General features: G+C 42.4%; 1 protein-coding gene and 1 long non-coding RNA gene across 2 annotated transcripts in view; one reads left to right on the forward strand and one right to left on the reverse strand.

Annotated features, from left to right (window-relative positions):
• Nucleotides 1-27,695, reverse strand: part of ptprdb (protein tyrosine phosphatase receptor type Db) — a 154,556-nt gene that overhangs the window by 22,216 nt on the left and 104,645 nt on the right. Inside the window, 28 exon segments of the mRNA XM_034596202.1 lie at nt 1,002-1,013; nt 1,985-2,145; nt 2,243-2,467; nt 2,970-3,060; nt 4,941-4,990; nt 4,992-5,060; nt 5,063-5,157; nt 5,160-5,199; nt 6,167-6,261; nt 6,650-7,237; nt 7,628-7,745; nt 8,246-8,272; nt 9,000-9,193; nt 10,393-10,695; nt 11,485-11,574; nt 11,577-11,628; nt 11,917-11,988; nt 11,990-12,060; nt 12,170-12,317; nt 12,432-12,557; nt 12,921-13,130; nt 13,940-14,049; nt 14,825-15,094; nt 15,618-15,629; nt 16,719-16,829; nt 18,483-18,500; nt 21,517-21,525; nt 22,789-22,977. Of these exon segments, the coding sequence (XP_034452093.1) occupies nt 1,002-1,013; nt 1,985-2,145; nt 2,243-2,467; nt 2,970-3,060; nt 4,941-4,990; nt 4,992-5,060; nt 5,063-5,157; nt 5,160-5,199; nt 6,167-6,261; nt 6,650-7,237; nt 7,628-7,745; nt 8,246-8,272; nt 9,000-9,193; nt 10,393-10,695; nt 11,485-11,574; nt 11,577-11,628; nt 11,917-11,988; nt 11,990-12,060; nt 12,170-12,317; nt 12,432-12,557; nt 12,921-13,130; nt 13,940-14,049; nt 14,825-15,094; nt 15,618-15,629; nt 16,719-16,829; nt 18,483-18,500; nt 21,517-21,525; nt 22,789-22,977 (3,556 nt within the window).
• On the forward strand, nt 283-27,181 carry LOC117768108. Its single transcript, XR_004615008.1, has 4 exons — nt 283-294; nt 7,246-7,256; nt 16,567-16,573; nt 26,941-27,181. It is a non-coding gene; the product is annotated as an uncharacterized LOC117768108 (long non-coding RNA).

Genomic DNA, 27,695 nt, shown 5'->3' on the forward strand with positions numbered 1-27,695 from the left:
GCATATATCCAATAACCCCAGAAATCTCTGTATGTCAAACGCTCACCTCAACACTGTTAATGTTATCGGCTTCACACTTGGCATGTGTATTGTTGAGGGCCCGAGGTGCAGTGTTGAATTTGGTGCGATTTGAACACCTGATACTTTCAATCATTCAATACGAATAAACTTTGAATAAACACGAGACCAGCGCGCTGTAGCAGCAGCGGCTGGGACACATCAACTTAAGTGACATTGTTGATCACGACAACAGCAACAACAATTGATTTTCCAGTTCTGGGTTCTGTGTACTGAGTCGAGCTTCACCAAACTTTGAACGAACAGATGAACAGCTCTTTGTGCAGCAGCGGTGGTGCAGTTTCAGGGTTCTGTGGATTGAGTCCAGCAGCAGGTCTTTACTTGTTGTGGCTGAAAGACTGCAGGTCACTTTTAGAGTTTCACAAAGAAAATCTGCAGCCAGCATCACCACAGGCCAAACAAACAGCCAATTCCAAACAGGCACTGCACTAGTTGTAATTAATTGCCCACATAATATGAATGTTAAACGTAAAACAGTTACTTTAACATTTACAGGGATAGCTGTGATTCAGAGGGAATTGCTTTAGCGTTGCAGCTTTCTCTATGTTAATGACCGACTCACTGTCTGACGGGGGGTGCGTATCTGTTTTTGTTTAAAGTCTCCTCTGGAGTTAAACGTGACATTAAAAGCAATTGAAGTGAAAAACCTCCTGCAGCGCAGTGGCCACTGTTTATTACCCTCAATATTTACAATGTGCTTATATGCCTGCATCAATTATCCAGTGCACTGGCTAAATCGTTTACACCTTCCAGTGCGCAATTTATCCAATACACTCTATGCTACTACGCAGTCATTAAAGAAACCTTTTAATGGTAATCCTTGCTCTATTGGGATCTATTACACAAAGTATTATTTGCAAAGGCTTTTTAAGGAAAATGCCCCTTTAGGGAAGAGAAAATGCTAATAAGTAGTGTTTGTTTACCTGTCAGGTTGGCTGGATCCAAACAGGGACAGGGGCGGATAAAAGAACAGACAGGGATGAATAACATTAGTGTCCAATCAAAAAACATCAGGGGCTGAAACAAAGCTGAAGCGATCAGTCCTTCTATACTTCTCATTAAAAATAATCACTTCCTTATTCCGTATGTTAAATATATAAAACAGAACCTCCTGAGCCGTGCATATAAATCACAATGAGAAAATAACTGAATCCCCACACAAACACTGCCTACATATTATCGCCCAGCGCACCCTCACTGTGACATCCACTCCATAATAACACGCTGCAGACGTATCACAAAGTGCAATTCAGCTACAAGTGAGACATTAATGGCTGCGCACACCACCAGAGGTTACACCGGGGCTTATGAACTTGAGATTATTAGCATCAAGGTTGACAGTTTTGCTGCGCCACATCAGCCACAGCAATTATTCATGTGCATTAACGAAGCTGATTATCATGATGATCGTTATCATGAATAATGCTGATGGGTGATAATGGCATCTTCCGCTGTCGGCCCTGTTCGCTCCCTGTGTATAGATTTAAAAGCAAGCTACACAGGAAACTTCTAAAAATGCTAAATTCAGCAATGATGAGTAACAGATTGGGAGGTTAATTGCCCTTTTGTGTCAGCGCCGAGGAGCAATAAATATACTTTAATGTTCAGTGTATGTTCCATAAATAATGGAGACGCATCATTCTGTCTTGCTTACTCCTGTCTGATGTCTGAGTCACTGACAAAAGGTTTGGGATTTAAAGAGTAACTCTGATATTTTTCAACCTGGGCCCTTTGTTTATAAATTTGTGTAAATGAATGGTGCTTAGAAAGAATAGGTTCAGTAGATTACCTCCACCGGCGGCTATACAGGAGTCTGTATCCAGATCATTTTAGTTTCTCTCCACAGGAGGCTGAAGGACGCAGCAAAGGCCCATGTGTAAGACTGTGAGTTTGACTTTGTTCATACCTCTTGAACAGGAGAATGGCGATGACAATGCAGACGATGAAGATGACAGCCAGCACAGGACCCACCACCCACAGCAGCCCCTCCTCTTCATCAACTATTGGCTTTGGGTCCACATCCAGTGAGGTGACGGGGTCAGAATAAGGGCTAGTGGCAAACATGGTCTGTAGGAAGACATGGTTTCCAAATATAAATTTGACAGAAGTGCCTTTAGATGGATGAAATACATGTGTGTGTGTGTGTGTGTTTGTTTTTACTCACATTCTCGGAGAGGTCGAGCAGTGCGAGCACAAAGAACACATACTCCTGTCCGTTCTGCAGTGGACGGTTGCGGAAGTCACCATAGTTTCGTCCGTCACCCAGTGTGAACTCCAGGGGGAGGGTCTTAAAGTGGGCAGTGACATAGGCCCTGGGATCTGATTGGCCCGCCTGTCTGCGGATGCGAAGGGCGTGACTGATACTCGTCCTGTTGATCTCCTTTAGGAGCTGAGTGGAGAGAAATTGAAAAGTTGACATGGAGAAAGGAAGGATGAAGCAGAAAGGTGATGGGCTAGTAGAAGTCAATATAATTATTTTGATTCATGCCAGCTTTTAAAAAGTGCAGCATTAATAGATACTACAATTCAACAATGAATTTATCTGATACATCAAAAGCAATTCAGTCCTTTTTTCTGCAGTTGTAATATTTTAATTTTAGTGACTGTATTCCTTAGTTTATGGGCGTTATGGAGTGCTATCATCTGAGCGCAAATGTAATCATCAACCGAATTGCTACTTGAGAAAATGGCAGGAAGTGGAATTAGATGGGAAATGAAAATAGTGTTTTGAACAGACAATGCTTAGCCAGTCACCTTCAGCCAAAAGACTATACCTCCACATTTCCTTATCATATTTAATTCTGATAATCTCTATTTCCCTCAACATCACCATTACCATTGCATGACCATTATTTAGCTATTTATTGGTGTCACACTCCTGCATGTCTTACCTCATCCATGTTCATCTGATCAGGCTCCTCCCAGGGATTCAGGAACTTCCCTCTCTGCTTCTTCAGTGGCAACACCACCACGTAGTAACCCCTGAAACACAGCATGCATGCACTGACTTCAGACTCAAAGAAATAAACCATCAACTAGTCCTTTCTTCAACGTTTAACACCAATGCTCTGACATTCGGAGGAACAGTTAGGTAGAGCAGGTTCTCAAATAATCTTAGTGTTGTGTGGTGCAGTGACTACTGCTAAGAGGCTAAGCAGGCTTAATCACTGTGGCACATTCAAAAAGGTTTTATGGTGTTCATTTAAACTGAAATCAAACGTGGCAGTCAACAGAAAATATTGAAGCCCCACTCCTGTCTTTCTCAACCACCCACCAAACAACTGATCAGGTAAAAAAAGTTAAAATCCCACCCCTGCACCCATTACCCGGAAGACGTAACAAAACAAATATTTGTGGCCTAAATAAATAATTTCCAACACAGGCTGAATATTAATTTTGGCTCTTACAGCTGGTTTGATCTCCGGCTACCGTCCACATGTCCACATGTCTCTGTCTAGCTCTTATTTCCTGAAAGTTAGATCTGAAGATTGATACTGATCTCATGTTTGTACAGTTAATGTGAATACACCCCCAGCTGTCTCTCTTATCTTAGCATTTATAGCCTACTACAAACAGAGGGGGACACTATAAAGGCTTTATCTCTTTTATTTAGTTTGCTTAATTTAGTTGTTTAATCACTGACCTTGAAGGCAGATTTGGTTACCTTCAGACAGAGCTTGCTGTTTCAAGTGCCAGGCTAAGGTAACAGGCTGCTGGCAGATGCTTCATATTTCTGTACAAACACGAGAGTGGAATCAATCTTCTCATAAGTCAAACACTGTGGTTGGTGTTGGAACACGGAGCCATGTCTGAAGCTGTGTGTGAAACACAGACACTAATATCACTGGAGTTTTCAGTTGCAGTCAGGGCACAGACACCAAAATCCACCATCCACCTCACAAGATGACTCACTCCACTGCTCCATGTTGACACTAATGCGTTCACTGAGCTGACTGTGTGGTGTGCTACAGTAGAGAGTATTTTCCTTTAGATCCAATGTGTGAAAATGTGAACTTGTATCAAACAAAATAAACCTATATTTGCTTGAATCTGTCAATTTTAGACTTTAAGCTGCTTTCGAAAATTACGCAGAAATCTTCCACACAAAGAAGACGCAGACAAAGATGTCAACTTGGAAAGTGAGAGTTTTTTGACGATAGAAGCCAATGCTGTTGTCGATGTGCTGTAAACGAAGACGTGTGATCTTCGCGGTGGAATTGATACGTCATGTCCCACCTCCTGCATACTCTACCAGGGCGGCCCCCCCCTCGCCTGTGAATGACTCTGACTCAGACAATATTCTTCTTCATATGTGAAAGGCAAACTCTGGAAAATGTCCGTACCCAATTTTCTGGACATTTTCCAGAGTTCATGTCTAAAAATAGCTTTAGAGAAGAGAGATGTGTTTTTTTTAAAACAAGTTTCAAAAACATACAGTTTGTGTGACTGTATTGGACAAAGTCATCTAAACAGTATAAATACTGAAAATGAAAGAGCACATTTCTGAGGCGACGGAGACAAACTACAGGACAGTGGCTGTGAGTTGAATGCTGAGTGATTCTGAAGGACCACTTCCTCTTGGTGTCAATATTTGTTCCTGGTTATAAAAAGCAGATTAGATTATCAGCTTTGTGCTTTCCTTTGGCCGAGAGTGGGAGTTCTCAGACTTAATTGCTTTGCTGCCAACTCAGATGGATCACTCCTGATAGACCGATACAGTAAATGAAGAGCCTCATTCGTAGCAAATAGTGACATTACATCAAAGGGTACAGAACAATGTGACGACAACACACGCACGCCTATTCATCAAATGAAACACCACATTTTCACTAACATCCATCACACTTGTCTTCCATCTCTACCTGACTTTAGCCGTGGTCTGCACGGTCGGCAGCTGCACAGTCACCATGCCTGTCTGCGTTGGTTTTCCCCACCACGGTGGGCTTGGTCTTGAGGATGTCAGGGGCCGTGGTGGCCGGGGACGGCGGTGCTGCAGGCCCCCGGCGCTGTTGGCCCGGTTGGTGGAGCAGAAAGGAGTACTGAGTGTGGGCTCCAGGCCAGTGATCAGCTTCTGAGTCTGTTTCCATCCACTTCGACGGACTGGCCCTTTCCGTACAGGATCTGTACACAGGGGGGGGGGGGGGGGGGGGGGTCACATCACAAAGAGAAACTTAATGCTACGTAGGCTAAATACACAATACAGCAGAAACAGCTCCTGTTTGTAACTGATTATAGCAATTGATGCTTTTATTCTCCACAGAGAAGACCAGGCATTTATAAGATTATCAAACATTGTCCTTTGCTTTACTTCGCCCAGTTTTATATATTTACATATTGGATTCTACTTTAGCATGAAGCCTCCCCAACATGCTGTAGGTGCTGCTTCATGTAAATGCAAACTACAAACTATTTACTATAAAAGTAAAAAGCCTTACAGCAGTTGAAAGAGCATAATCCTTTCATGTCTCTGCAGGCTGTGCCAGTCCTCAAGAAAAGTTGAGTTCTAGCAACAGCAGCTAAACACTAAGAAAACTATGGGCATAAATGATTGGAAATGATACAATTTATTATGCTGAAATAACCATGAATCATTGTAGAACATGTCATTTCATTGGCTTTTCTTGATCGTAGCTACAACATGTGAGACCTGCCCGTTATTGTAATTACACTTTGTAATCTAATAACTGTCAGGGAATTTGCGACTCACACATCTTTTAATGCCTTTCATAAGTAAGGTCAAAGAATTGGAAATAGATTCGATTTGATGTTTTGTGCTAGGAGTCACTACTGTGTCGGGGGAAGATGAAGCTTGTCTCATTCAGAGGAAATAACAAAAACAATCTTAACATGACTTCTAGTGACTTTGTGATCTGCTCCCTCCCATATGGTAAAATACTGAATGTTTCAATTATACTTCAAGTGTAACGTTGGACCAAAAATCGTCTCTGTTGACAGCTCTACATCGCAATAACTCAATACTCAAGTAAGGACAACCGAGTTTCATCAAGTAAATAATTTTATTCACCACCAGTGAATTTCTTTTCTTCATCAGCTATATTAAACACGGTGAAGTGCAGAATGTACTTACAGTGAAGGGCTGTGTGGGGTTCTTGTCTCGGATCTCCCAGGAGAGAAGGACAGAGTTCTTCATGGCTGCTTTTACTCTGAAGTTGGTTGCAAAAACTAAGGTACAACAAAAATAGAAGAAAGAAACAAAGAACATGAATATCATTTCACAGTCTCATTTAATCTCTGTGCTGAAACACAACGGCCTTACCTGCGTATCATTCTCTAGTGCCAGTCTCAAGTTAGCTATCTGTTCTTACACAGTGTGACTGGACAGGGACACTAAAACCCAAGACTCTTACCTTGATTTGGGAAAATGATGTTGGGATTAAGACTACAGTGACAAGACAACGAAAAAGGACACTTAAGATGTTGCCGTCAGGCGTTGTGTGTCTGAGTGTGAGTGAAAATGGGACAATGTGTGCACAGTTGTGCGGTTAGGGAAACATGTCTTGGATCCTGAGCAATGAAGATGGGTTGTTAGCAGCTTGAGTGTGAGTCCTACCTTGGTCCAGCCGCTGCGTCCTAAACTGGACACCAGGGCTGTACGGCCCAGGGCCGACAGCTGTGAACGCGCACGCCCTGACATCATACACAGTATCGGCACTCAGAGCCTCCAACAACACACTCGACCCTGGAGCGGGCACCATAACTTCAGAGGCGTTCCCTCGACTGTTTATATCTTTATACAGTACCGAGTACTGCGTGATTTTCCCGTTTTGCTCAATAAGAGGGACTGATTTCCATGTCAGTCTGAGAAAGGTGGCAGAGGCCTCATCAGAGTTTATATTTTCTGGGTATCCACTTGGGGCGTCCTCTGGGGTAGTAACCTCCTTTTCCGCCTCCTCCCCGTAGCCCATTTTGTTTCGGACAGAAAGTTTGAACACATAGTTTGCTCCCTTGTGGATGTCGTGGGCTGTGTAGCGGTTCTCCTTGGTTGGGAACTCCACCACCGTGAAGGGGAGGACATCTATGCGGCCAAAGGTGAGGCGGTACCCGAGGAGCGGGGTGGGTGGGTTTGGGGGAGGGTGCCACTGAAGGAGAGCAGTACCTGAATTAGTGGCACTCACCAACAGTTTGGGCTTCTCAGGCACTAGAGAGGGAAACAGAGGGTGAGGGCAGAGAGAATAATGAAGAAGAGTTAATTAGGGAATCATTTCAAAGCACATTATTTCATAACCTCAAGCAAAACTGCAAAAATATGGTTAATAAGTGGATTTTTATAACCAGAACAAGGTGTGATAGAGTGAGAAATAAACCAATTCAGCGATTTCATGGCCTTTAATAACAATTACCTGACCAAGGAGGTTATGTTTTTATCTGCTTTGTGTGTTTGTCTGTTAGTTAGCAGCATTACACAAAAATAACTGGACAGATAACCATGAAACTGGAAGGATGCAGTACAGGTTATCTTAAATAGAGATGTGTGTTTGCGTGTGTTGCTCTATGTTTTTGGTGCAAGACTTTGTGTGGACACACTTACGTGGCATGGCAGTGCAGACGGTAACAGGTTTGCTGCGAGCACCATCGCCTTTGGCAGTGTAAGCCCCCACTGATACTGAGTAGCCAGTGTCTGCCTGCAGGTCTCCAAGAACGACGTTCTGCAGGACAACAAAACGCAATCAGCTGCCGGTCACTGACACAGGTCTGTTGCTGGTCTGTGTGCCTTTTTTTTTTACAGTCAGGTCTTTTTTCTTAGGCCTGGTATTGAATTTTAAAATTATTTGTCTTTCGTTCATTGCTCACCTAGCAGCTGCTTTGGGGACATTTACAAGAGATTTGGTTTCATCTCAGAATTCAAAACAACCCTTAAATAACCTCAACAAAATATAGGCTATCATTCCCCACACAAACTGTAATTTAACTAAATACACACTGAAAACTAATTTACATTATCAATATCCACAAATTGCTCATATCTTTAGTACTTTCCCAGGGTCCTTCATTTAAAAAAAAAAAAGGGACTGGGTCCCTGCTGGGTCTTCTGATTTTAAGCCCTCGCTCTGGTCCTGGGAGATTCTAAAGCTACGGTCTCTTAAGTATCATCTACTCTTCATGCTTTGTTATTAGTATTAAATGATAGCTTAAAGGTTTTACTCACATATTCAGTTGAGTCATCGTATTCCCACTGAACGGTGGTGCAGCACAGAGACAAGACAAAAAAGGAGAGAAACACACAAATCTTAATATTTGGGATAAAATCTTAACCTTGATTTCTCTTTTTTCTATTGTCGCATGCACTGAGTTTTACAGCTGTAGAACATAGACCAGTTTGAAATGATCAGCAGTATTGTGGAGGTAGCCTATAAGTAGATATAGTTCATTATTATCTATCCTGGACAGACATATAATAATGACAGCTGCCATGTAAAGGCCAGAACGTTACTGGATGTGAAGCTACAGCCAACAGCTGATTAGCTGAATGGCATAAAGAATAGAAATAGCGTTCAGACAAAAACTGAAGTATAAAGAAATGAGTAAGTAAAATAGATATTACAGGTTTATTGAGCTTTATATGTGTTGATGAGCTGCTCTGTTTACTAGTCTAATAGTCCTAAGTTTTAATTTATTTACTCAATCCAATCAATCAATTAAACAATTTAAATTATCATTTCTAACTCAAAAAGTGAGAGAATAAAATCTGGCAAAATGTTTATTTTATCTACAGGAATAACCAGACGGCCACATGCTGGCTCTCTCATCTGAAAGATATATTTATGTAAGCCCATGTGTTGGCAGCAAACTCTTGTCTTTGCTTTAGTTAAACTACAGTTAACAATAAGCAATAAGGTACAATAAAATATGCCTTGAGTATTATTAGACCTTTAATTAGAGAGTGTATATGTTAGTGTTACCTGCGAGTCCTCCATGAGGATGTCCTTGATGAAGGGCTGTCCCTGAGGCTCGCCGTAGTTCATCCTCACAAAGTGGACTTGGTAGCCTCTGATCTGACCGTGCTGCCGCTCGGGTGCCGGTGCTCGCCATCTCACCCTAATGGCCGAGGCGTTCACAGTCTCTGTCTCAACCCCTCGTGGAGGACCACTTGGAACTAAAAATGCATTTTGGGGATAGAGGTCAAGGGTCACAGATGATGGGAACTCAATCCTCTAATGTAAAGGCCTTTTTTTTCCTTATCAAAAATAGATTGGTTTAGGGGCAGATATAAAAAAATACTCAAAAGCTGGAAAAATGTTAAAAATACAACCCCTCCAAAAAGTCTAAAACTTGATGTCTTGGAAAAAAGTCAAAATAGTAGACAAAAAAAAAAATGAGAGTGCTTGAGGAAAAACATGGAGGAAAAAAGCAGTGGAGGATAAGAAGCAAATGTAGAGAAAGATAAGAATGGCAGATAGAAAAGGATTTGTTGCCAGGGGCAGATTAACAGTGGCAGGCAGTCAGAGAGAAAATACTGTTATCAACACAAAAGACAAAAAAGAAACTCTCTCTTGTGCTGCCAAGAACCACACTTCTCATAAAAATAAAAAAAAATAAAATACTGAAAGGACAAAATACTCCAGCCACCTCTTTGTATCTGACCGACCCACGCATGAGCACTCTTAGGAAGCTGGAGTCAGAAAAAAAATCTTAGTGGAGAGCTTGTGATAAAGGGATATTAACCAGGAATATATATATATATATATATATATATATATAAAAATCCCTGAGAATCTTACAAATAGCTGTAGGCACAATAAAATACACTGATTAAAAGTCAGCAAGGATATAGTCAAATAGTTGTCGAGGAATTGGAGGGGGCGGAGAGTCAGTAAGAAAAGCCAAGGTGAGGAAAGGCCAAGGTACAGCCACAGCCAAAGGGGTTGTTGAGGTATTTGTGTTAGTGGGGAATATTGTTATGCTAAAACGGGGGAAATCCCAACCACCACTTTTCCCAAAGATTGTAGGAGAGAGGGTAAGGTTTGGGAGAAAAGAGGCTGATGAAAAAGAGGATAAAAATGGCTGCTGGAGAAAAAAGGGTTGTGAGAGAAAGCAGCGGTGGAGGAGTGTAGCAGGAGGAGGTTTTCCAGTGGTTTCTGCTGGATATGAAGGAATAAAGGAGAGGTTTCCCAAAACTGGAGGGTCTGACAATGCATCATCCGCTTAGACTGCAGCTCAAGAATAGACACAATGCTTTAACTGGCAAGTGGAGGCAGGTTGGGGTTAGTTTGAGCTCATTACTGCTATGTTAGTGACCATTGTTAGTGGGGCGGACCATCGTAACACAGGCATGGGGTTTGTTATGGAACATACCATCCTCCTCGGTGCGGATAAGCAGCTGTAAACTTTCCGGTCCGTCCCCGGCTTCCGTCTGCGCTCGTATCGTTATGCCGTACTCAGTCCATTTCTCCAGGTTTTCCAGGAGACAGGGGGAACTTTCCGGAGGGATACCGTCAACCCTTTTGGACGTTTTGTTGCCCTCCGTGGTCGAGTACTGGATGGAGTATCCGGTAATTATGCCGTTCTGAAACTCCAGGGGAGGCGGAGCCCAACTTACCAGGATGCTGGTAGAACTGGGAGTGGTGCACGTGATGTCCTGGGGAGGTGCCGATGGAACTGATCGGCCAGTTTCAAGGAAGCACAGCAGTGGAAGGGGGATTGTTCGGGTCAATGTTATTTGGTTGTGTGTGTGCGTGTCGTTATTGGTGGGTGGAGAAGTGAGGGAGTGAGGTTTGCCGTGGAGGAATGGGGATGAAATTGAGCAGACGAGAGACAGAGAACAAAAGACAAAGAAACATAAAATGAAAACAAAACACTGGAGAACTGAAGACACACACGAAAAAATGACCCTGCGACTAGAAGGCAAGATGCCCGAACAAAGATACTTAATGATGGGCGCAAACTTCTGCTCTGGTTGATTAATGAAAAACGATGAATGGCTTAAAGAGAGGCAGTAACACAACACTGACTAACCTTTAACACACGGACATACCTTCACATAACTTACTTGTCCTTACAGCCTACCCAAGCCTCAGAGCTTGATCCACAACCGCTCGCTTACCTTGTTCTTACTGAATCTCTCACAGACCTCAGGTTGATAACCAGCAAATCACGTTTGGCTCTCGGTCATAATAGGTTTGCAAATGCATTTGCTGAAACAATAAGTTCTCGGTGTAATCTGGTGTCAGTTATTTGCTGGTATCAAATCTGAGGTCAGATAAAGTCTGGATTCATTATGGCCCCTTTTGTGACAATGCAAAAATGTTGTATAACATTAGTTTGTGGTTCTTTTGTATTTTTTGCGTAATTTGTCATTTTCGCGTTGTCACAATTGAAACCTCTCTCTCTCGAACTCACGCACACACACACACACTCGCACACAGCACCATGTGCAGTTCGACCTACGCGTCTGCGGCGTGTCCATGGACACTTCGTTGGTATACGCCCCGATCCCGTGCTTGCTTTTGGCGGCCAGCTGGAAGGTGTAGGTGGAGAACGCTTCAGGTTCTTCAGCAGGTGGGAGGTGGTCGGCTCAAAGCTCATTTTCTTCTGAAGACAACAGGGAGAAGTCAGTGTGTGAGAGAAACCAAAGGAAAAAGTTTGCATCACCTACAAGATGTTTAAAAAGCACCGTTGACTTTTCAGTTGACTTTTCAGTTGACTTTTGATATCAACATCAATTTATCTTTCGTATGCGCGACCATCCGTCCAGTCTCACATCTATCCTTTTAATCTGTTATCATCCATCTGACCACACAGGAATTTATTAGCCCAGCCAAACAGTCCTCCCAGCCACCAATCAAAAGTGATAAATGATGTCCCACACTTTATTCTTACCTCCTCTGAGTCGTCGGCTCGTCTGTAGACCAGTTCATACCCTGTGATCTGGTTGTCAGGGCACCTTGGGGTGGGCCACCCAGGACAACAGGATACTGGTCTCAGACTTGGCCTCACCCTTAAATTCTGAAGGTTGGGATGGAACTGTAGAGTTGTATAGGGAGAAAAAGGAGTAAAGACATCACATATGTATTTTCTGTCTTTTACTCTTGCTCGATGCTTGCAGGAGGATGAGTCCAAACATTTCTCCTACCTCCAGTCTTGGCTATAATCTGCAGATCCTGGGAAAGGGGTCCGTCTCCTACAGAGGTGAAGGCCAGCACTCTGATGTAATACGTCTTGTTGGGGGTCAAACCCTGGATGGTGATGAAGTTGGCGCTGCGCACCATCTGTTTCTCCCACTGCACAAACGCAGACATGAATGCAAGTCAACACATAGATGCACTCGGTTGCAACAAAAGCAATCAGAAGTAGCAACAAAACAAAAGGAAGCATGCACACACACAGATACACACCTGGTTGACTGACAGCGTGTTGTCTGAGGTGTAGTACACTCGGTAACCGACCACCTGTCCGTTAGGTTCCTCTGGTTCGTCCCAGTGGATGATTGCTGTGGTTGTGCTCAGCATACGACCCCGGACCTGCAGGACAAACAGGGAGAACTTCATCAACCCTCTGATGATATACTGACATACAGTATTCTTACTGGAGAAGGTTTTGTGGAAATAGGTTTTTGAGAACCAAAAGCAACTGGAGGCTACAGTTAGAAAATGACATGCTGAAACCAGGATTTATGTAACCCACTGCACTATCACTCAAAATAATAGGCAGCTAATTATATTGTATAACAGCCGAGCTTGAGGTGAAGTTCTTCCATTTGAAAACAATTATTGCAGATTGATACAAGCGCTGAACAATAAAGGCAACTTGTTTTCAGACTGCATTCTTTGAAAACCACATTTTATTACTGTACCAGGAAAACCTCATCTTTGTGAATTTAAAGCATCATCATCCGAACCTGTCGGGGGGGTGAGGAGGGGCCTGCTCGGCCGTGCGAGCCTCCACCACGTCGCTGGCGGGGCCTTGGCAATGGTGTTAACGGCTGCCACGCGAAAGTCATAGTGGGAGTAAGGGCTGAGGCCGCCCACGCTGTAGCGTGTCGTGGCAATGCCATCGATCTCTTTGTAGGGATCCTCAGAGCCTTTGGCACGGTGCTGAAGGGGAAGAAGAGAGAGAGAAAGAATATGTGTATTTGAAGCTGCATTAGAGATCTTTGTAACTCTACTTATAGCTCTATATACGTGTATACACATTACAGTAATACACCAAGAAACTCAAATACACAATGCTCTTATTTACAAACCAGGATTCATGCAAAACATATTTAAGGTAGAAATCTTGTTTTTTGTGAATGAAATATTCAGTCTCTGCTGTTTAAGCAGTTCATGGTTCATTTTGACATCTCAATTCAGTACTCCTTTTGGGCAAATACACCGAAATTGCATTTGAGCAATTTGGGCAATTTTATTTCTATCAGGAAAAACAAGAGGCTATTTTCATTCACAGCATGACCTAGTGATTTAAGTTGTTAATAAGAAACCAAATTAACAACACATGCAAAAGTAGAAACAACTTCATCAATTTGACAACACATGCGCAACAAATAAAAAACACACTGTATATACTGACCAATGTACTAAATACTCACAACACAACCAAATACTGACAACACAAGGGAATTGTTTCCAGGGGGAACTAAAAATCTTGTCTTGTAGTGTTGTGAGTATTTCGTTGAGTTGAGAGGATTTGGTTGAGAGTGAGTATTTGGTTGTGTTGTTAGTATTCAGTTGTATTTTGTGAGTATTTCATTGAGTCTCGAGTATTTTGTTGTTTTGGGAGGATTTGGTAGTGTTATGAGTATTTGCTGCGTGTTTTTTATTAACCGTGTTGTCAAATTGAAAAAGATATTTCTCCATTTGCGTGTGTTATGTCTATTTGCGTGTGTTTTAAGTTGCAGTTGCACCTGTATGATGTAGTAGGAGACGGGCTCAGCATTGCCAGAATCCCAGGTGAGTGTGATGCTGGTTGCAGTTCTCTCCGTCACCACAGGGCTCCCAGGAGCCCTCGGCAGAGCTAAGACGGAGACAGGGAGAAAGATAAAAATGTCACACACGATCCCTTTATATCCCTAACTCGTACTGATTGAAAAAGATGGAGAAAAAAACTAAATGATGAACTCAGAATCAGAATGATGCCATGACCGTAATCTCTATACAACAGTTAAACCCCTTGAAAAACAATTAGCTACTAAATTAGTTTGACCGCCGGACAAAACTAAATCCTGTCACTTCTTATCTATCACTTCAAAGGGAGTTTGAACTCGCTTTACATTTATTCCAAATTAAAATCTGTGTATACTGAAAAACTGAATCCTGGCATGGTGATAACATCAAAATGGGTCATACCATAGAAAACAAGTTAGAGAGAAAAAGTGTTTATTGCAAGCATTAAATATAAAAAGTGGAGATAGAAGGCTGTTTTCTTATTGAATTAAATATTAAAGTTTCCCCCCAAAATAACAACAAAAAACCAAATATCTTTCCCTTTCTTACATTCCAAGAAAAGTTTTCTCCATCATTCTAAAATACTGTAACAAACAGAATTTTACTTTTTTCATCTTCTGAGTAGGCTATTTATTATTTACTCACTTCATTATTCACATATTCAGAGTATGTATAATTAGAGCAGTCATGAAAGGGAATTACTTTACTTACTCGTCATACTTTTCTTTTTTTCTTTTGTCCTAACCCTTAAAAATACTTTGCTCTTTTGAATAAAGTTTCAACCAAAGCCTCACTTGAACCGAGACCAGGCCCTCCCCCCCCCACCCATATGCCCATTTACCCACCTTTCACAGTAATCTGCGCCACCACCTCAATCACGCCAAGCGTCGACATGGCGACACACGTGTAATTGTTGGACTGGCGTATGTCCGTCAGCTCCAGAACGTTGCGGCCGATGGGCATGTCGTCCTCGGGAGTCAGGTCTTCGGCTCCCAGCATCCACTTCACGTAGGGCATGGGGGAGCCCACTGCCACGCAGGTGATGTTGATGTTCCCCCCTGGCATGATCTCGCTGTCTGCCGGCAGGATTGAGAAGCGAGGGGGGACGCGACGCACTGAACCGGGGAGAAGGCAGACGGAGAGAGACGATTAGAAATTCATGATGTTGCTCGGTAAGTGCAGCAGAATGCAGAGCAATCAGAGTCTATGTGCTGCTGCAGGATGATTATTATTTGTTTTTTCATTGTGTCTGAGATGAAGTTTTATGGCATTAAAAGAAGACTGCGAGCATTCAGACAGTCTGATACATCACCACAAGGGAGCATGTGATATCAAAATGTTTTATTCATGTTGTTTTTAGGTGTGCTCCATTAAATATTTTATGAACTGAAACACAAAAGATGCTCACAACAAAACTCACAGCAAACACACATGCACTCTAGGGGGGAAAAGGGAGAAAAGAAGAACGCAGGGTACAGTACGTCTTCAAGGAGTAAACTGCACAGGCAGGTTTAAAACCTGCAGCACCACACATAAAACAGCAAAGACACACAAACACAAGTGGTAGTTTAATGGAAGAAAAAGAAAATACTCAGGAGAGAGACTCAAAAGAGCCACACACGTCTTTACAGTACCAACCTTCTCGCAGCTCTGCAGAGGGAGGTAGGACAGAGCACAGCGGGAGGAGACAATGGAGGAGGAGGGAAAACGGAAAAATATCAGAGAAGAGACAGGGAGAAAAAACAAGTTAGACAAAGGAGCATGGCAAGGTGACAAGAGACAGAGGAGGAAGCAAAGAGTAGAGAGAAGACAGAAAAGAGAAAGAAAGAAAAAAAACAGAGGCGGTAAATGGCCAGTGTGTTGGTGAAAGCCTTCCACCGGCGGCTGCCTCCACACACCGCCTGTCAAACACTTACTGAGCAGCACGATTTGACTCGCCCTACACATCACTGACTCTGTGCTGTTTGTGGTTCATGTGTACGTGTGTAAACAAATATATATATATATATACATAGTGTATGATATCAATGTGTGTATATTTGTGGGTGCATCCAGTTGTGTATGTGTGTTATTGTTTCGTATCCTTGGCAGTGATGTCGGAGTCAGAAAAGCATGCTACACTGTTTAAAGCTTTGTGTGTACGTGTGTGTATGTGTGTGTGTGTGTGTGTGTACGTGTGTGTGTGTGTGTGTGTGTGTGTGTGTGTGTGTGTGTGTGTGTGTGTGTGTGTGTGCGTGTGGTGTGTGTGTGTGTGGAGGGGGGAGTTGAAGGGCAGACAACAGAGCAAAAGGCCTGGAGAATTAAAATGTCTCTAAGATTCAAACATTTGGTGGGTATGAGTGTGTGTATGTGTCTGTTTCTGTATTTGTGTGTGAGGGTAAAAGGCGCCCGAGGAAGCGAGATGCCTGTCAGATTTGGGGAGAAGCACAAGTCTTAACCAGACAATGATTTGGTTTTTCTCCGAGGTCTAAAGGCTAAGAAGCGAGAGCAGAGAGATTAATAGCCTGAGTGAAACAGTCAGCTGCAGCCTTAACGTGATGTAAAAGAGCTCTCATTTAAAAAGCCATCCTGTTTTATGACTCTAAAGCTGAAGAGTTATAAATCACAGAAGGCTTCGTTAGCATCACAATAATCCGATCAACACATATTCCTTAAAGAAGATAAAAAACCTATGAAAAGATGCCTGCATAAATCTACATGCTCTAATTGGACCGTCTGTTTTTGTTATCCCCCTCTTACCTCTGACATAGAGGTTAGCTGGGGTGGAATAGCGTGTCCCGTCGCTGTTGGTGGCAACACACTCATACTTCCCCTGGTCTGACTCCTCGCTCATCTCTATCTGGAGGGCACCTGGAGGGATGGAGGGACGGAGAGGAAGAGTAGAGGAGATAGAGAAGGGAGAGAGAGGCACAGAGACGGAGAGGAAGAAAGAGCAATCACACAAAACTGGACGACATCAGATTACTACGTCAATATAGCAAGATATCAATGGTACAAAAAGAAAAAAAAAACTGCAGTAAAGGGTAAGTGAATCTGAGTTTTCAGCAAAAACAAAGCTGAACTCTGTATGAAGAACAAAGAGGGGCTGAAAAAGGGATCCAAGTCTATAGGGAGACATTATGACGTTTCTACGAATGTCAGCAAGACGCTGCCTAAAACATGGGTCAGCTTCCTGATTTAGAAATGAGAAGACAAAAAAAAAAGAAAAAAGAAAAGAAAAAAGGCACTGATACAAAGCCTACAAAAATCAGAATGTAGTCTTCATGCAAAGGCAGAAAAGAACAAACCGAGCAGCCAAAACGTGGAGGAATCCAGACACAAATACAGTATTTGGAATATTCTTTGCTGAAAATCGAGATTGCAAGTTATATCAGGGAGCAAATTTTCAGTTTTCAAGGATTAAGATATTGCCATGGCAATAACCCTTTTCGGATCCACCAATGGGATCAGGAGTGTGATGTAATTTTAAAACAATGAGGCGGTAAAGACATCAACCGACCTCCATCAAGGCCAACAGGTACAAAAAAATGGAACGACATACGGAAAGCCTTGGGAAGGGACTGGTGCTTTCTCGCTCCCTGAAAATAGAAAAACTGTCAAAAAAGTCAACCAGAGGTTCTTTCAAGATGGGGTGGGATAAGGCAAAAAAGCGCCCATAAAAACTTTATCGAAAAAGTGGTTGTCTGGGGCTTTTTATCGGTAATGAGATAGAAAAGAGGAAGCGATGGTAAAAAACCATGAAGAAATGTGTGTGTGAGGGAGCTGCAGGTTTGTGTGCTTGTGTGTGTGTGTAAGCACACTAATGTCTGCAAGTGTGTCTGAGTCTTCGCCATCTGGACTTTTCAGGCTGAGCGAATAACAGCTGGGAGGGAAAACAAAACTGGGACGTTTGACTGGGCAAATTTAGACAAGGTAGAAGGCCGGGCCAAGTTCAGGTCAAGACCCGCAAGAAAAAAAGAAAAAAAAGAAAACCAGGTCATAGAAAATTTTAATAAAATAAAACAAAAACTAACAGAAGTAAGATTGATAGTTATCTCGAACTAAGCAACAAAAAAAAAGAAAATAAAGTCATAAACACACCATGCTTTAGATTTGTAAAAAGCTCAATGATGTTAAACGGATGAATACAAAAGAGAGATCACAATATGCCGAGGAGGAAAGCGATGGATTTCTGTGTTACCGAGTGAGCATTGAGGCTGAGATGGAAAAATGAAAGGATGAAGAGAGGATGAAAGGCGAGAAGAAGGGGAAGTGATTAAAAGTCATAGTGTAATGAATTGCTTGCTCAATTCCAATTCCCCCCCCTCTTGTACCTATGGCCTGGATCTAAAGAAGCTGGACGGGTGTGATCAATATGGCTGAGTCTTTGCGACTAAAATAAAAACCAATATTGATGAACCCATCCAGAGCTGCTTTTTTTTAAGATCTGTGAGACAAGCAGGAACCAGGGGTTGAAAAGGAATCGGGCCACCCGTGTCATGTCGATCCTCCCAGCGGTCTTACCTCGTATGGGCGTGCCACCTGATTGGGCAATGAATGCACGAGATTAGAGAAGGAAAAGAAGAAGAAAATGTTAGTACCACAGAAGGGGGGGGGGATTACGGGATGGAGATAGGGGTTGGGGATTGTGGGGGAGGGTAAAATAATCAAATTAGAGAGAGGAGATTCAAAAATATAGATCCTTAGAGACCAAGAGGAGGAAGAGGCAATAAAAAAGAAAGAGACAGAATAAGCCAGAGAGAGAGAGAGAGAGAGAGATAGAGAGAGAGAGAGAGAGAGAGAGAGAGAGAGAGAGAGAGAGAGAGAGAGAGAGAGAGAGAGAGAGAGAGAGAGAGAGAGAGAGAGAGAGAGAGAGAGAGAGAGAGAGAGAGAGAGAGAGAGAGAGAGAGAGAGAGAGAGGAGGAGAGAGCAGAGACAGAGAGAGAGAAGAGAGAGAGAGAGAGTGGGGGGGCAAATAGTGACAGAGCTATAAGGAGATGGGTTATTGATTGGACTTCATTGACTTGCAGCAGGGGCAGATGTGGCTGTAGGAGTAGGGTAGAGTGTCTGCTCTGCTCTCAGCTGGCTCTCTAACTCGGGGTGAGTCGACTCTGAACTGCCCTCAGCCTTAACCTGCTCTTGTCCGCCATGTGGATCAAAACAAGGTGTAATCCTACGAGTAGAACGCTGCATCGATTTAAGTCCTGAAACGCGAATCATCATAGATCTAAAGGAAAAATCCACCCTTCAACACTTCAATACTTTTTAAAACATGAAGCCAAAACTGTATTTGTATTTAGTGCTTTTTCTAAATCATCTTGACCAAAACGTCTAGATTTACGAGAGTAAAGTTGTAATATTATAAGAAAAAAGTTGTAAATTTCAGAGATTTTTTTCTGTTTTCCCTGTCTACTCTTAATTGGAAGTTACATTTCTTGTTTTTCTTTTACTAGCTTATCGTCTAATCCGTCTTTCTCTTGTCTGTCCAGGTCTTTCTACAGAATCTGGTCGGTACGCATCATTCGCAGATTTGATTAGCTGAGTGGTATCAAGTGAGCTGATTTACAACACATGCAACTGGTCTGTGAGTTTATTGGGCCACTGAACCAGTGCGTCAAAACTTGACAATTCTCAATGATTTATCGGTTATATAGATCGAGGTCCGGAAAGATTGGTGTCTGGTTCGGGATCTCGACAGCAGCCCACCTATTAGTGACCTCTGTTCTAGATTAACTGGATAAAGGTAGACAATGTGGCATCAAGTCCAAATCCCTCCAACTGGGCCTCAACCGCGTCTGGCAGCAGAGTGATGTCAACAATCTTAAACATCCACAGTAAATGTCAAGCCGACGCTGCAGCCCCTCAGAATCAAAGGGTGTGTTTGTGGATTCAACATCTTAAACCGACCATCTGCAGACAAACTGTAAGAGGAGCTTTGCCGTAGAGGACGGAGACAAGACACTTTCTGTAAAACACAGAATACAGTACAGCCACAAGAAGTGCTTTGTTTTGTTCTTATATTTTTTACAATTGACGGTTTCAGTGATGAAGGCAAAATACCAGGTATTAGAAAACATAAACCACGCTCCGGTGTCTCAGCTGTACCTACAATTTGTTTTCATTAGTGTTTGATATGCCTGTTTTTTTCCCCCCCAGTAAATCATTTAGTCAATAACGTATCAGAGGGTAGTTGAAATTGATCACACTTTCCCAGAAGTCAATGTGATTGTTACAAATCGCAAACAAAATAGCTTGTTTTTTTCAAACAAACAGCCACTAAGTAAAAACCTTACAAAGGTAGAAAACAGAAAAGCAGCAGTGATTCACATTAAAGGAGCTGGAACCAGAGATGTTTTGTTTTTGCATGAAAATTTTTTTCAATGATTAATTGATGTGTTTCAAAGTAATTTTCTGTCAATGGCTCATCGATTAAGAGACATGAGTCTCACAGGAAAACTGAGCCAGAGGTATTCAATTAAAACTCAGAGAGGTCCAGATAGAGAAAATATGTCCTCAAGCAAAAGTCCCGCACATCAAGCATTATCATTCAGAGTCTGTGTTTATCTCATTAAAAACTGAGGGAATGCTTATCGGAATTCACAGATTTGATTGGCTGAGTGGCGTCATGTGAGAGGGTCTGAGTCTGGGTCTGGATAGGACGTCGGCTGGATCCAGATTCAGACCACGGCCCACCTATTAGTGACCTCTGACACGTAATGCACGGTAAAAGGAATAAATCCTGGTTTAATTACTTTAAAGCAAAATTACTGAATATCACAAGATTATCTATAACATTAACTTTAAGTGTAAGAGAATTGAAGAGTGGATTTTCTGCATTACTCGCCTACAACTTGTCAAACTGTATTTCACTCCAAACCACTATATCTACACTACAGTAACCAAACTCTAACCCAAGCACCATAAGGTGAACTTATACAAGTGCGAAACCTGGTAGCTATTGATTTCCTTATAGAGGCTCCTACCTAACAGCCGTCTACTGTGGACGGCTTATAGACTGGTAACTCTATACAGCCGAGCGGACAGAGTAAGTGGGTGAGTGAATGACCAAGTGAGTGAGTGAGTGAGTGAGGGACAGAATAATTGAATAAGTGCGGGAGTGGAAAAAGTAAATAGGCGAGTGTGAGGAGAAAGTTATTGCATTTCATTGGGTGTGGAGAGGCTACAGGTGCACAGGTGAGGGTGAGGCCAACTACCTCAAGGGTGACAGAGATGTGTTTGTGTGAGTTGTTGTACGTGTGTATGCATGTCCATGTGTGTGTGTATGCACATTTGCTGCATCTTTCTTTAACTATAATAATATATGAGTGCCTGCAGAGTTGAGAGTGTATTTCTCCTTATATAAATATGTGTGTGCCTTATATGATCTTTGCATGTGACTGTTAGTCAAATGCATGCCATGCATTTTAATAACACCTCAACGTGTGTAAAGGTGAGCAGCAGCAGTAGCAGCAGCAGTAACAGTATAGCAGTAACATTAGTGAACAGTATACAGAAAAGTGGGCAGTGAGGGTGTGGGCCTTGGAACAGCAGCACTTACCAAAGGACTCTGTGGTTAAAAAAGATACAGAGAGAAAAGAAACAGCATAGACATGGCATTATAATCGGACGCTTAGTTACACAGAGGAGTTGAGTCAGAAGAAACAGCTTGAAAGAGCACTGGACTCCAAGACAATACGAGTCATGGAAATCCATTATCTACACAGAAAAAGTTGTGAAAAGTCAACTAGTTTGAAATTATCACACAGAAGAAGCAAGGCTAAAATATTTGACATTTTAAGATTTAACTTTTTTTCTATAAATCCTGGTACTTTTTTTTTTGTAAAATAAAGGTCAAAAAGGGAGTCTTAGCAAGGTATTGAGGGTAGAGCCAAAACAGGGACAGAAGCCAAGAGGTTGTTATCTGTAAAGAAGCCAGAGAGTTGGGTCCAATCACAAGAGAAAGAGGGGGGGTTTGGGTCCAGAGGTCGGACTCTGGAAGCAGAGAGACAAGGGACCACTGTGGCTATAGAAAAAAAACTGATCGAAATGGATGGAGTGGCTTGATTGAGTGTTTTTTTTTTACCCAAGTTATCCTTTCTTTTGAATTCCACAAATTCTGTCAATGTCTTTTCACAAGAAACGTCTGTGAGTTAATTTCACACCCACCCAAGACACGCTTTCCAGGAAATCAGGAAAAGAACAAAAGGTTATTTGATTGCTTAGTCACAGCAGTGAGCTGTTTTAGGGAGGACATTCCCCCAGCACATACCACCATCACCTTGGTTTACCTTCTAAAATCTGTCAGGGGGGAAAGTTGACGAGATGTGACTGGAGACACGGAGCGCACTGATGCGTGTCGTCACAAATATTTAATAATGTTTTTAGTGAGTGAAAAATTAAACCGCTTGTGATGGTGATATATGCACTGGAAGACCTCAGAGAGTTTGGAGTAAAGATGGGGAGTTCACTCTTAAAGGCCCCGAAGAGTTCAGAAGGGGTTGGCAACCGCACACAGTCAAATCATAGCACGGCAGCGGCAGCAGCAGCGAAGAGGAGAGGGGGGCAGCTGAGAAACACAGCCAGTAACCACGGTGTGGAACAGCAATAAGTAAAAGGGGTGAACGAGGACAAAAATAACAGAAAACTTTGTGGGAACAGAGAAATAAAAAATGTATTGGCTGGGAAAAGGCGGAGGGAGGATAAGAAGTAGTGGATATTGTAAGAGGGATAAAAGCAAAGTAGAAGGGAGGAAAAATACCGTAAGATGGAAATAAAAGCAGGGATTCAAGGAAAAAAGGGGAAAGAGCAGAAGGATAAAAGCGATGGTTACCTGAGCGGAGCTGTTTGATTCGTCCATTGTTATTGGACGTGTTGACTGGCAGGAAATCCTTGAACCAGGTAATTTCTGGGTCAGGATTACCGCTAGCGGCACAGAGCATGGTGGCCGTCCGAGAACGCTCCACCACTTTCAGCTGGGGACCCATGTCTATGGTGGGGAACCCTGAGGGCAGCTGGTCCTCTGGAAAGATCAAAGACACAAGTTAAACATAGTCGAACAATACTCACATCTTTAGTGTGGTGACACAGACTAGTGGTTCCCAATGGTTCTTTGTCTTCTCCCACATCAGGTGAGCTATAAGTCCTCTTTATCTCTCTGGGCATCCATGTTTCCACTAGATATATTCATATTTAGATTGTTGATTATTAGGATTGGTCTTTTTTAATTGGTTATAAATGGATTAAATTGACTGTATTTATATTGAGCGCTTTTTCATTCTTTTCCATTTTCCACTCAATCAGTGCTTTACAGTACAAGACACATTCACACGCACATTCATACAGCGCTTCTATATGCAGCACTTATTCTATCACCCACATTCGACCCTCCTGAGCCACAGCCGTTCAGTCAAGATTACACTCATACTAATAATGAATGAATCAATCAATACTTTAATGCTAGTACCACCTGTAGAAGCCTTGGTTGGGAATCACTTACTGGGATACTGTGTCACTTCTCAATATGAGCCAATGCAACATTCACCACATGGGATGAACCAGGATTATATCTTGATATTACAATGTCCAGCTTCACCCAAAGAGTTTTGAACAAAGCGCTGTAGGTTAGAAATGTCCTTACAGCTTTCACAATAAAATAAAACCAATTCTTAATTCAACACATCCATTGTTTTTCCTCAGTGCTCTGTGAATCTTAATGTCATCAGAGTTACCAGATTTCCTTCTTTTTATTTTAATGAGTAGATACCAATTAGTGAGGCCATTAGTGTGTATCATTTTGTAAAAGGTTTGGTGGAGACTTTTACAGTTTTTTTTATTTTTAAAAGTTTTTTCATAAACTTGCAGCTTGTTACAACAAGTAATTTTTGCAGCTAAAAGTTATAATTTGTGAGCTTTTGAGGTGCTGGCTGACTTTAGCTTCATAAGAATAGTTTAGATAGGTGTGGTATCAATCTTCTCAACTCCAGTAACTCAACTCTCAAATTGAGCAAATGCATTTCCCCAAAATGACACGCTATTCCTTTAAATTGATCCGTTCTTCTGAAATGAGTGCATTTCCATATATTTGCTGTGAATCTGAGCCAACTGGAGCAGATGAGTTCAATATAAGAAATATCATGATGTTCACACTTGAAGAGACACAGTTTAAGCTCTGAGCTGACATCAAACAGATTCTGAACTTGAAATGAGTCACTAGTCAGGGTGTGAAGAGGTTTTACAGGAAACTGGTAGGTCAAATTCAAGAGTCAAATTTAGATTCAATTTGGAGTCAAAATATGTTTTGCATGAGCCTTGAGCCTGGAGGCAAGACTTTAAAAAAATCCAATAGCGAGGTCAAATAGAATGAGTAACATTTCATTCCACCTGACAAACTACCTCACTAAAGCTTTGGGCAATCGCTCTTCGAATGAGAATCAATGGAAAATCAAATACTCTCTATTCTGCTGGGAATCAGCAACAGTTCAGCAACACCTTTTTTTGTCCAGCTGAGTCTATTGCCGACAAACCTCTGTGGACGTTCACCTCCTGCGTAAAATCAAATAGGCGAGTACAATAAAGCACATCCACTGGGACTTGCACCCTTGTGGGATGGCATATCAAATGTGATGCCATAGACATCTGAGGCAATTACATCAAACATGAGGAGTCATTCCGCTGTGATGGAGGAAATCAAAGGCAGTGGGCCGACTTCATTCAGCTGGAGTGAGAGACTTAAGAGGAGGGAGGGGACAATGCTAGGAGGAGGTGGGGGATCAAAGGCGACAGAGCTTCGTCAAACTGAAAACATAACTGTATTCACTCGAATCAAAAAGGATCACGGAAAATCAGTTTTTAAAAGCAAATTCTCAACTTTGTTCAAGGCTGCACTTCGAAAACCGTGAGGTAAAACGATTCATGAGTCATCCATACAGAGTAGATAAAGATAGACGTGGTGGAAAAAGACAGATGAGCATGTGTTCCTGCATGTGCTTGCGATGTATTTGATCTAGACGGCAGTCTATTGTAAAAAATGTTCCCCAGAATACATTTTTTTTTCTCGCCCCGAATCCCTTGTGACTTTATCCTCCTCAACCACAGAGAGCCTCATTAACGGGAAATCCTAGCTCTGAACCTCGCCGAGGAGATGCTAATTCTGGTACTCGCCCATCGAACCATAGCGTCGGGTCGTGAGACACTGGCTTCACAGGCGCGTGTGTGGCCTTTTAACAGCTCGGGTTTCAATCAATCAAAACGCCCCGAAAAAGAAAATGGAAAGATGGACATGATAAACCGAGAGCACAGGACGGGAAGGTGTCTGTGTGTACAAGTGTATCTGTGTGGGGGAGTGGTGAATGAGGGTAAAAGTGCAGGTGCAAATAGAAGAGAGAGAAACAAAGAAAGAGTGACAGAAAGAAAAACAAAGAGAGAGAAAAACTGACAGAGAGAGAGAACGACGGAGAGCACAAGAGACCCATACAGCATAACAATCCTGATTCTCTCCGCTTTCATTATGCAAACGCTTACTTCAAAGCCAGCCCCTCGTAGGCAGGAATAATGCATTCTATTTCATCTACCTGGGGTGGGACAATGAACTGAGCATTGAGGACGCACAGTTAGAGTATAACTCCCCGAGATCATGCATCTCTCTCTGCCCCTCTTCTACAAATCACTTACATGTGCACAAAAAGAGGGCTGCACACATGGAGGTGTTGGTAGAAGTGTGTAGGAACCTGCGAAACGAAGAGAGCAGTGCAGACATGCACTGAGGTATACTGTATACACACACGCACACACATACAGACACACACTCGATAAAACATGCACATAACTAGCCTTCCACAATCCATAATAGTGAAAGGTGTAAGCAATACCAACGTTTTTTTGGGGACAAAGCTGCTCCCCCATATGTGTGTGTGTGTGTGTGTGTGTGTGTGTGTGTGTGTGTGTGTGTGTGTGTGTGTGTGTGCGTGTGCTGCTCAACAGTAACAGTTAAGAACCCCCTGAGGTCAGAGCAGATGTGTAACCCTACACTCCCTTGTTGACGGAGCCTTCCCAATACCCCACTGTTTCATTTGGATGTGCTCCCACTTCAGTGTTTCCACTGAGAGCGATCCAGATAATTTCACAGCTCATAGAAAAGCCTGGTCTCCTAATCATGGGAACTGCTGTGCGAACACTGTCCTCTTTATACGAGACCCAAAATGAAATCCACACACATCGCTCGCTGGGTTTGTCATCTGTGAATCTGGAGAGACTGCAGGTCAAGTCTGGTCATACAATCATGGGAACTAAAGCGTGAGGCGGCTGCTGTATTAGGAGCTGCAGTGTAATGTGTGCACCTGCAAACAAACCTGTTTCTGTCATTCAGGACTGACCCAGGGGGAAAAACTGTAATAAAATCAACACTGGTATAATATATTGCAGTCCAATAGTTCTGCACTAGAGCAAAACTATATACTATATACTCCTCTGTGAGGCCACAGTTCACTTTGTGTCTACTCACATTTAAAAAGTGCATCTGTTGTCACAACTGTCTTTGTGAGTATATGGGCTAATTCAAACGTCAGTTCCACCTATTTGAGGTTGCCATTGAATTTACAGATGTGTATACCAAAGTTTCCAGTAGCAGAATATGACACAAGTCATCTGTACCGCTTATCCTCTGAGGGTCACAGGGTAGGTCCCAGCTGGCATTGGGCGAGAAGTGGTGTACACGCTGGACAGATAACCAGGGTATCGCAGGGCAAACCCATGGAGACAAACTAGACCTCAGCTGACCTGCTTTGAGATTTAGCATCGCGCTGCTGTCTCATCAGATGGGGCAAGTAGCTAGCCTCAGTTCAAACTGATATACAGTTCTGTGAAAAAGTATTTGCCCCCTTCCTGGTTTCTTATTTTTTTGCATATTTGTCACACTTAAATGTTTCAGATCATCAAACAAATTTTAATATTACACAAAGATAACCCGAGTAAATACAAAATGCAGTTTTTAAATGATGATTTCATTTATTAAGGGAAAAAAAGCTATCCAAACCTACCTGGCCCTATGTGAAAAAGTAATTGCCCCCCCTTGATAAATCATGAATGAACTGTGATTAACCACATTTTTTGGAAAGCTGAGTTCAATTTCACTAGCCACACCCAGGCCTGATTACTGCCAGACCTGTTGAATCAAGAAATCACTTAAATAGAACCTGTCTGACAAAGTGAAGTAGGCTAAAAGATCTCAAAAAGCAACACATCATGCCGCGATCTCAAGAAATTCAAAAACAGATGAGAAACAAAGTAATTGACATGTATCAGTCTGGAAAGGGTTACAAAGCCATTTCTAAGGCTTTGGGACTCCAGCGAACCACGGTGAGAGCCATTATCCACAAATGAAGAAGACTTGGAAGAGTGGTGAACCTTCTCGAAAATGTATGGATGTAAATTACGTAGAACTTTACAACTTTATATTTGGACCCAAGTTCCCCCCCCCCGCTCTAAGTCGTTCAAACAGACACACCCACAACTTTTACCTAATCATGAATTATACAGTATCTGACTGTACACTGGAGCCTAAAGCACATAATTGCTCTACAGTTTATTATTGTCTCAGCCATTGCCAATCACGGCCATTTACTGGAAGCCAAGATTTCAATTAGCCCGATTCTAGTTCTCAGTAATTAAGCCGGCTGACCTTAACACCGGATCTCTCCTGTCAGACAGTCAGTCAGTCAGTCACCGGAGCCGTGTCTTTAA

The sequence above is a fragment of the Hippoglossus hippoglossus genome, chromosome 1, assembly GCF_009819705.1.
Source record: "Hippoglossus hippoglossus isolate fHipHip1 chromosome 1, fHipHip1.pri, whole genome shotgun sequence".
Lineage (NCBI taxonomy): Eukaryota > Metazoa > Chordata > Actinopteri > Pleuronectiformes > Pleuronectidae > Hippoglossus > Hippoglossus hippoglossus.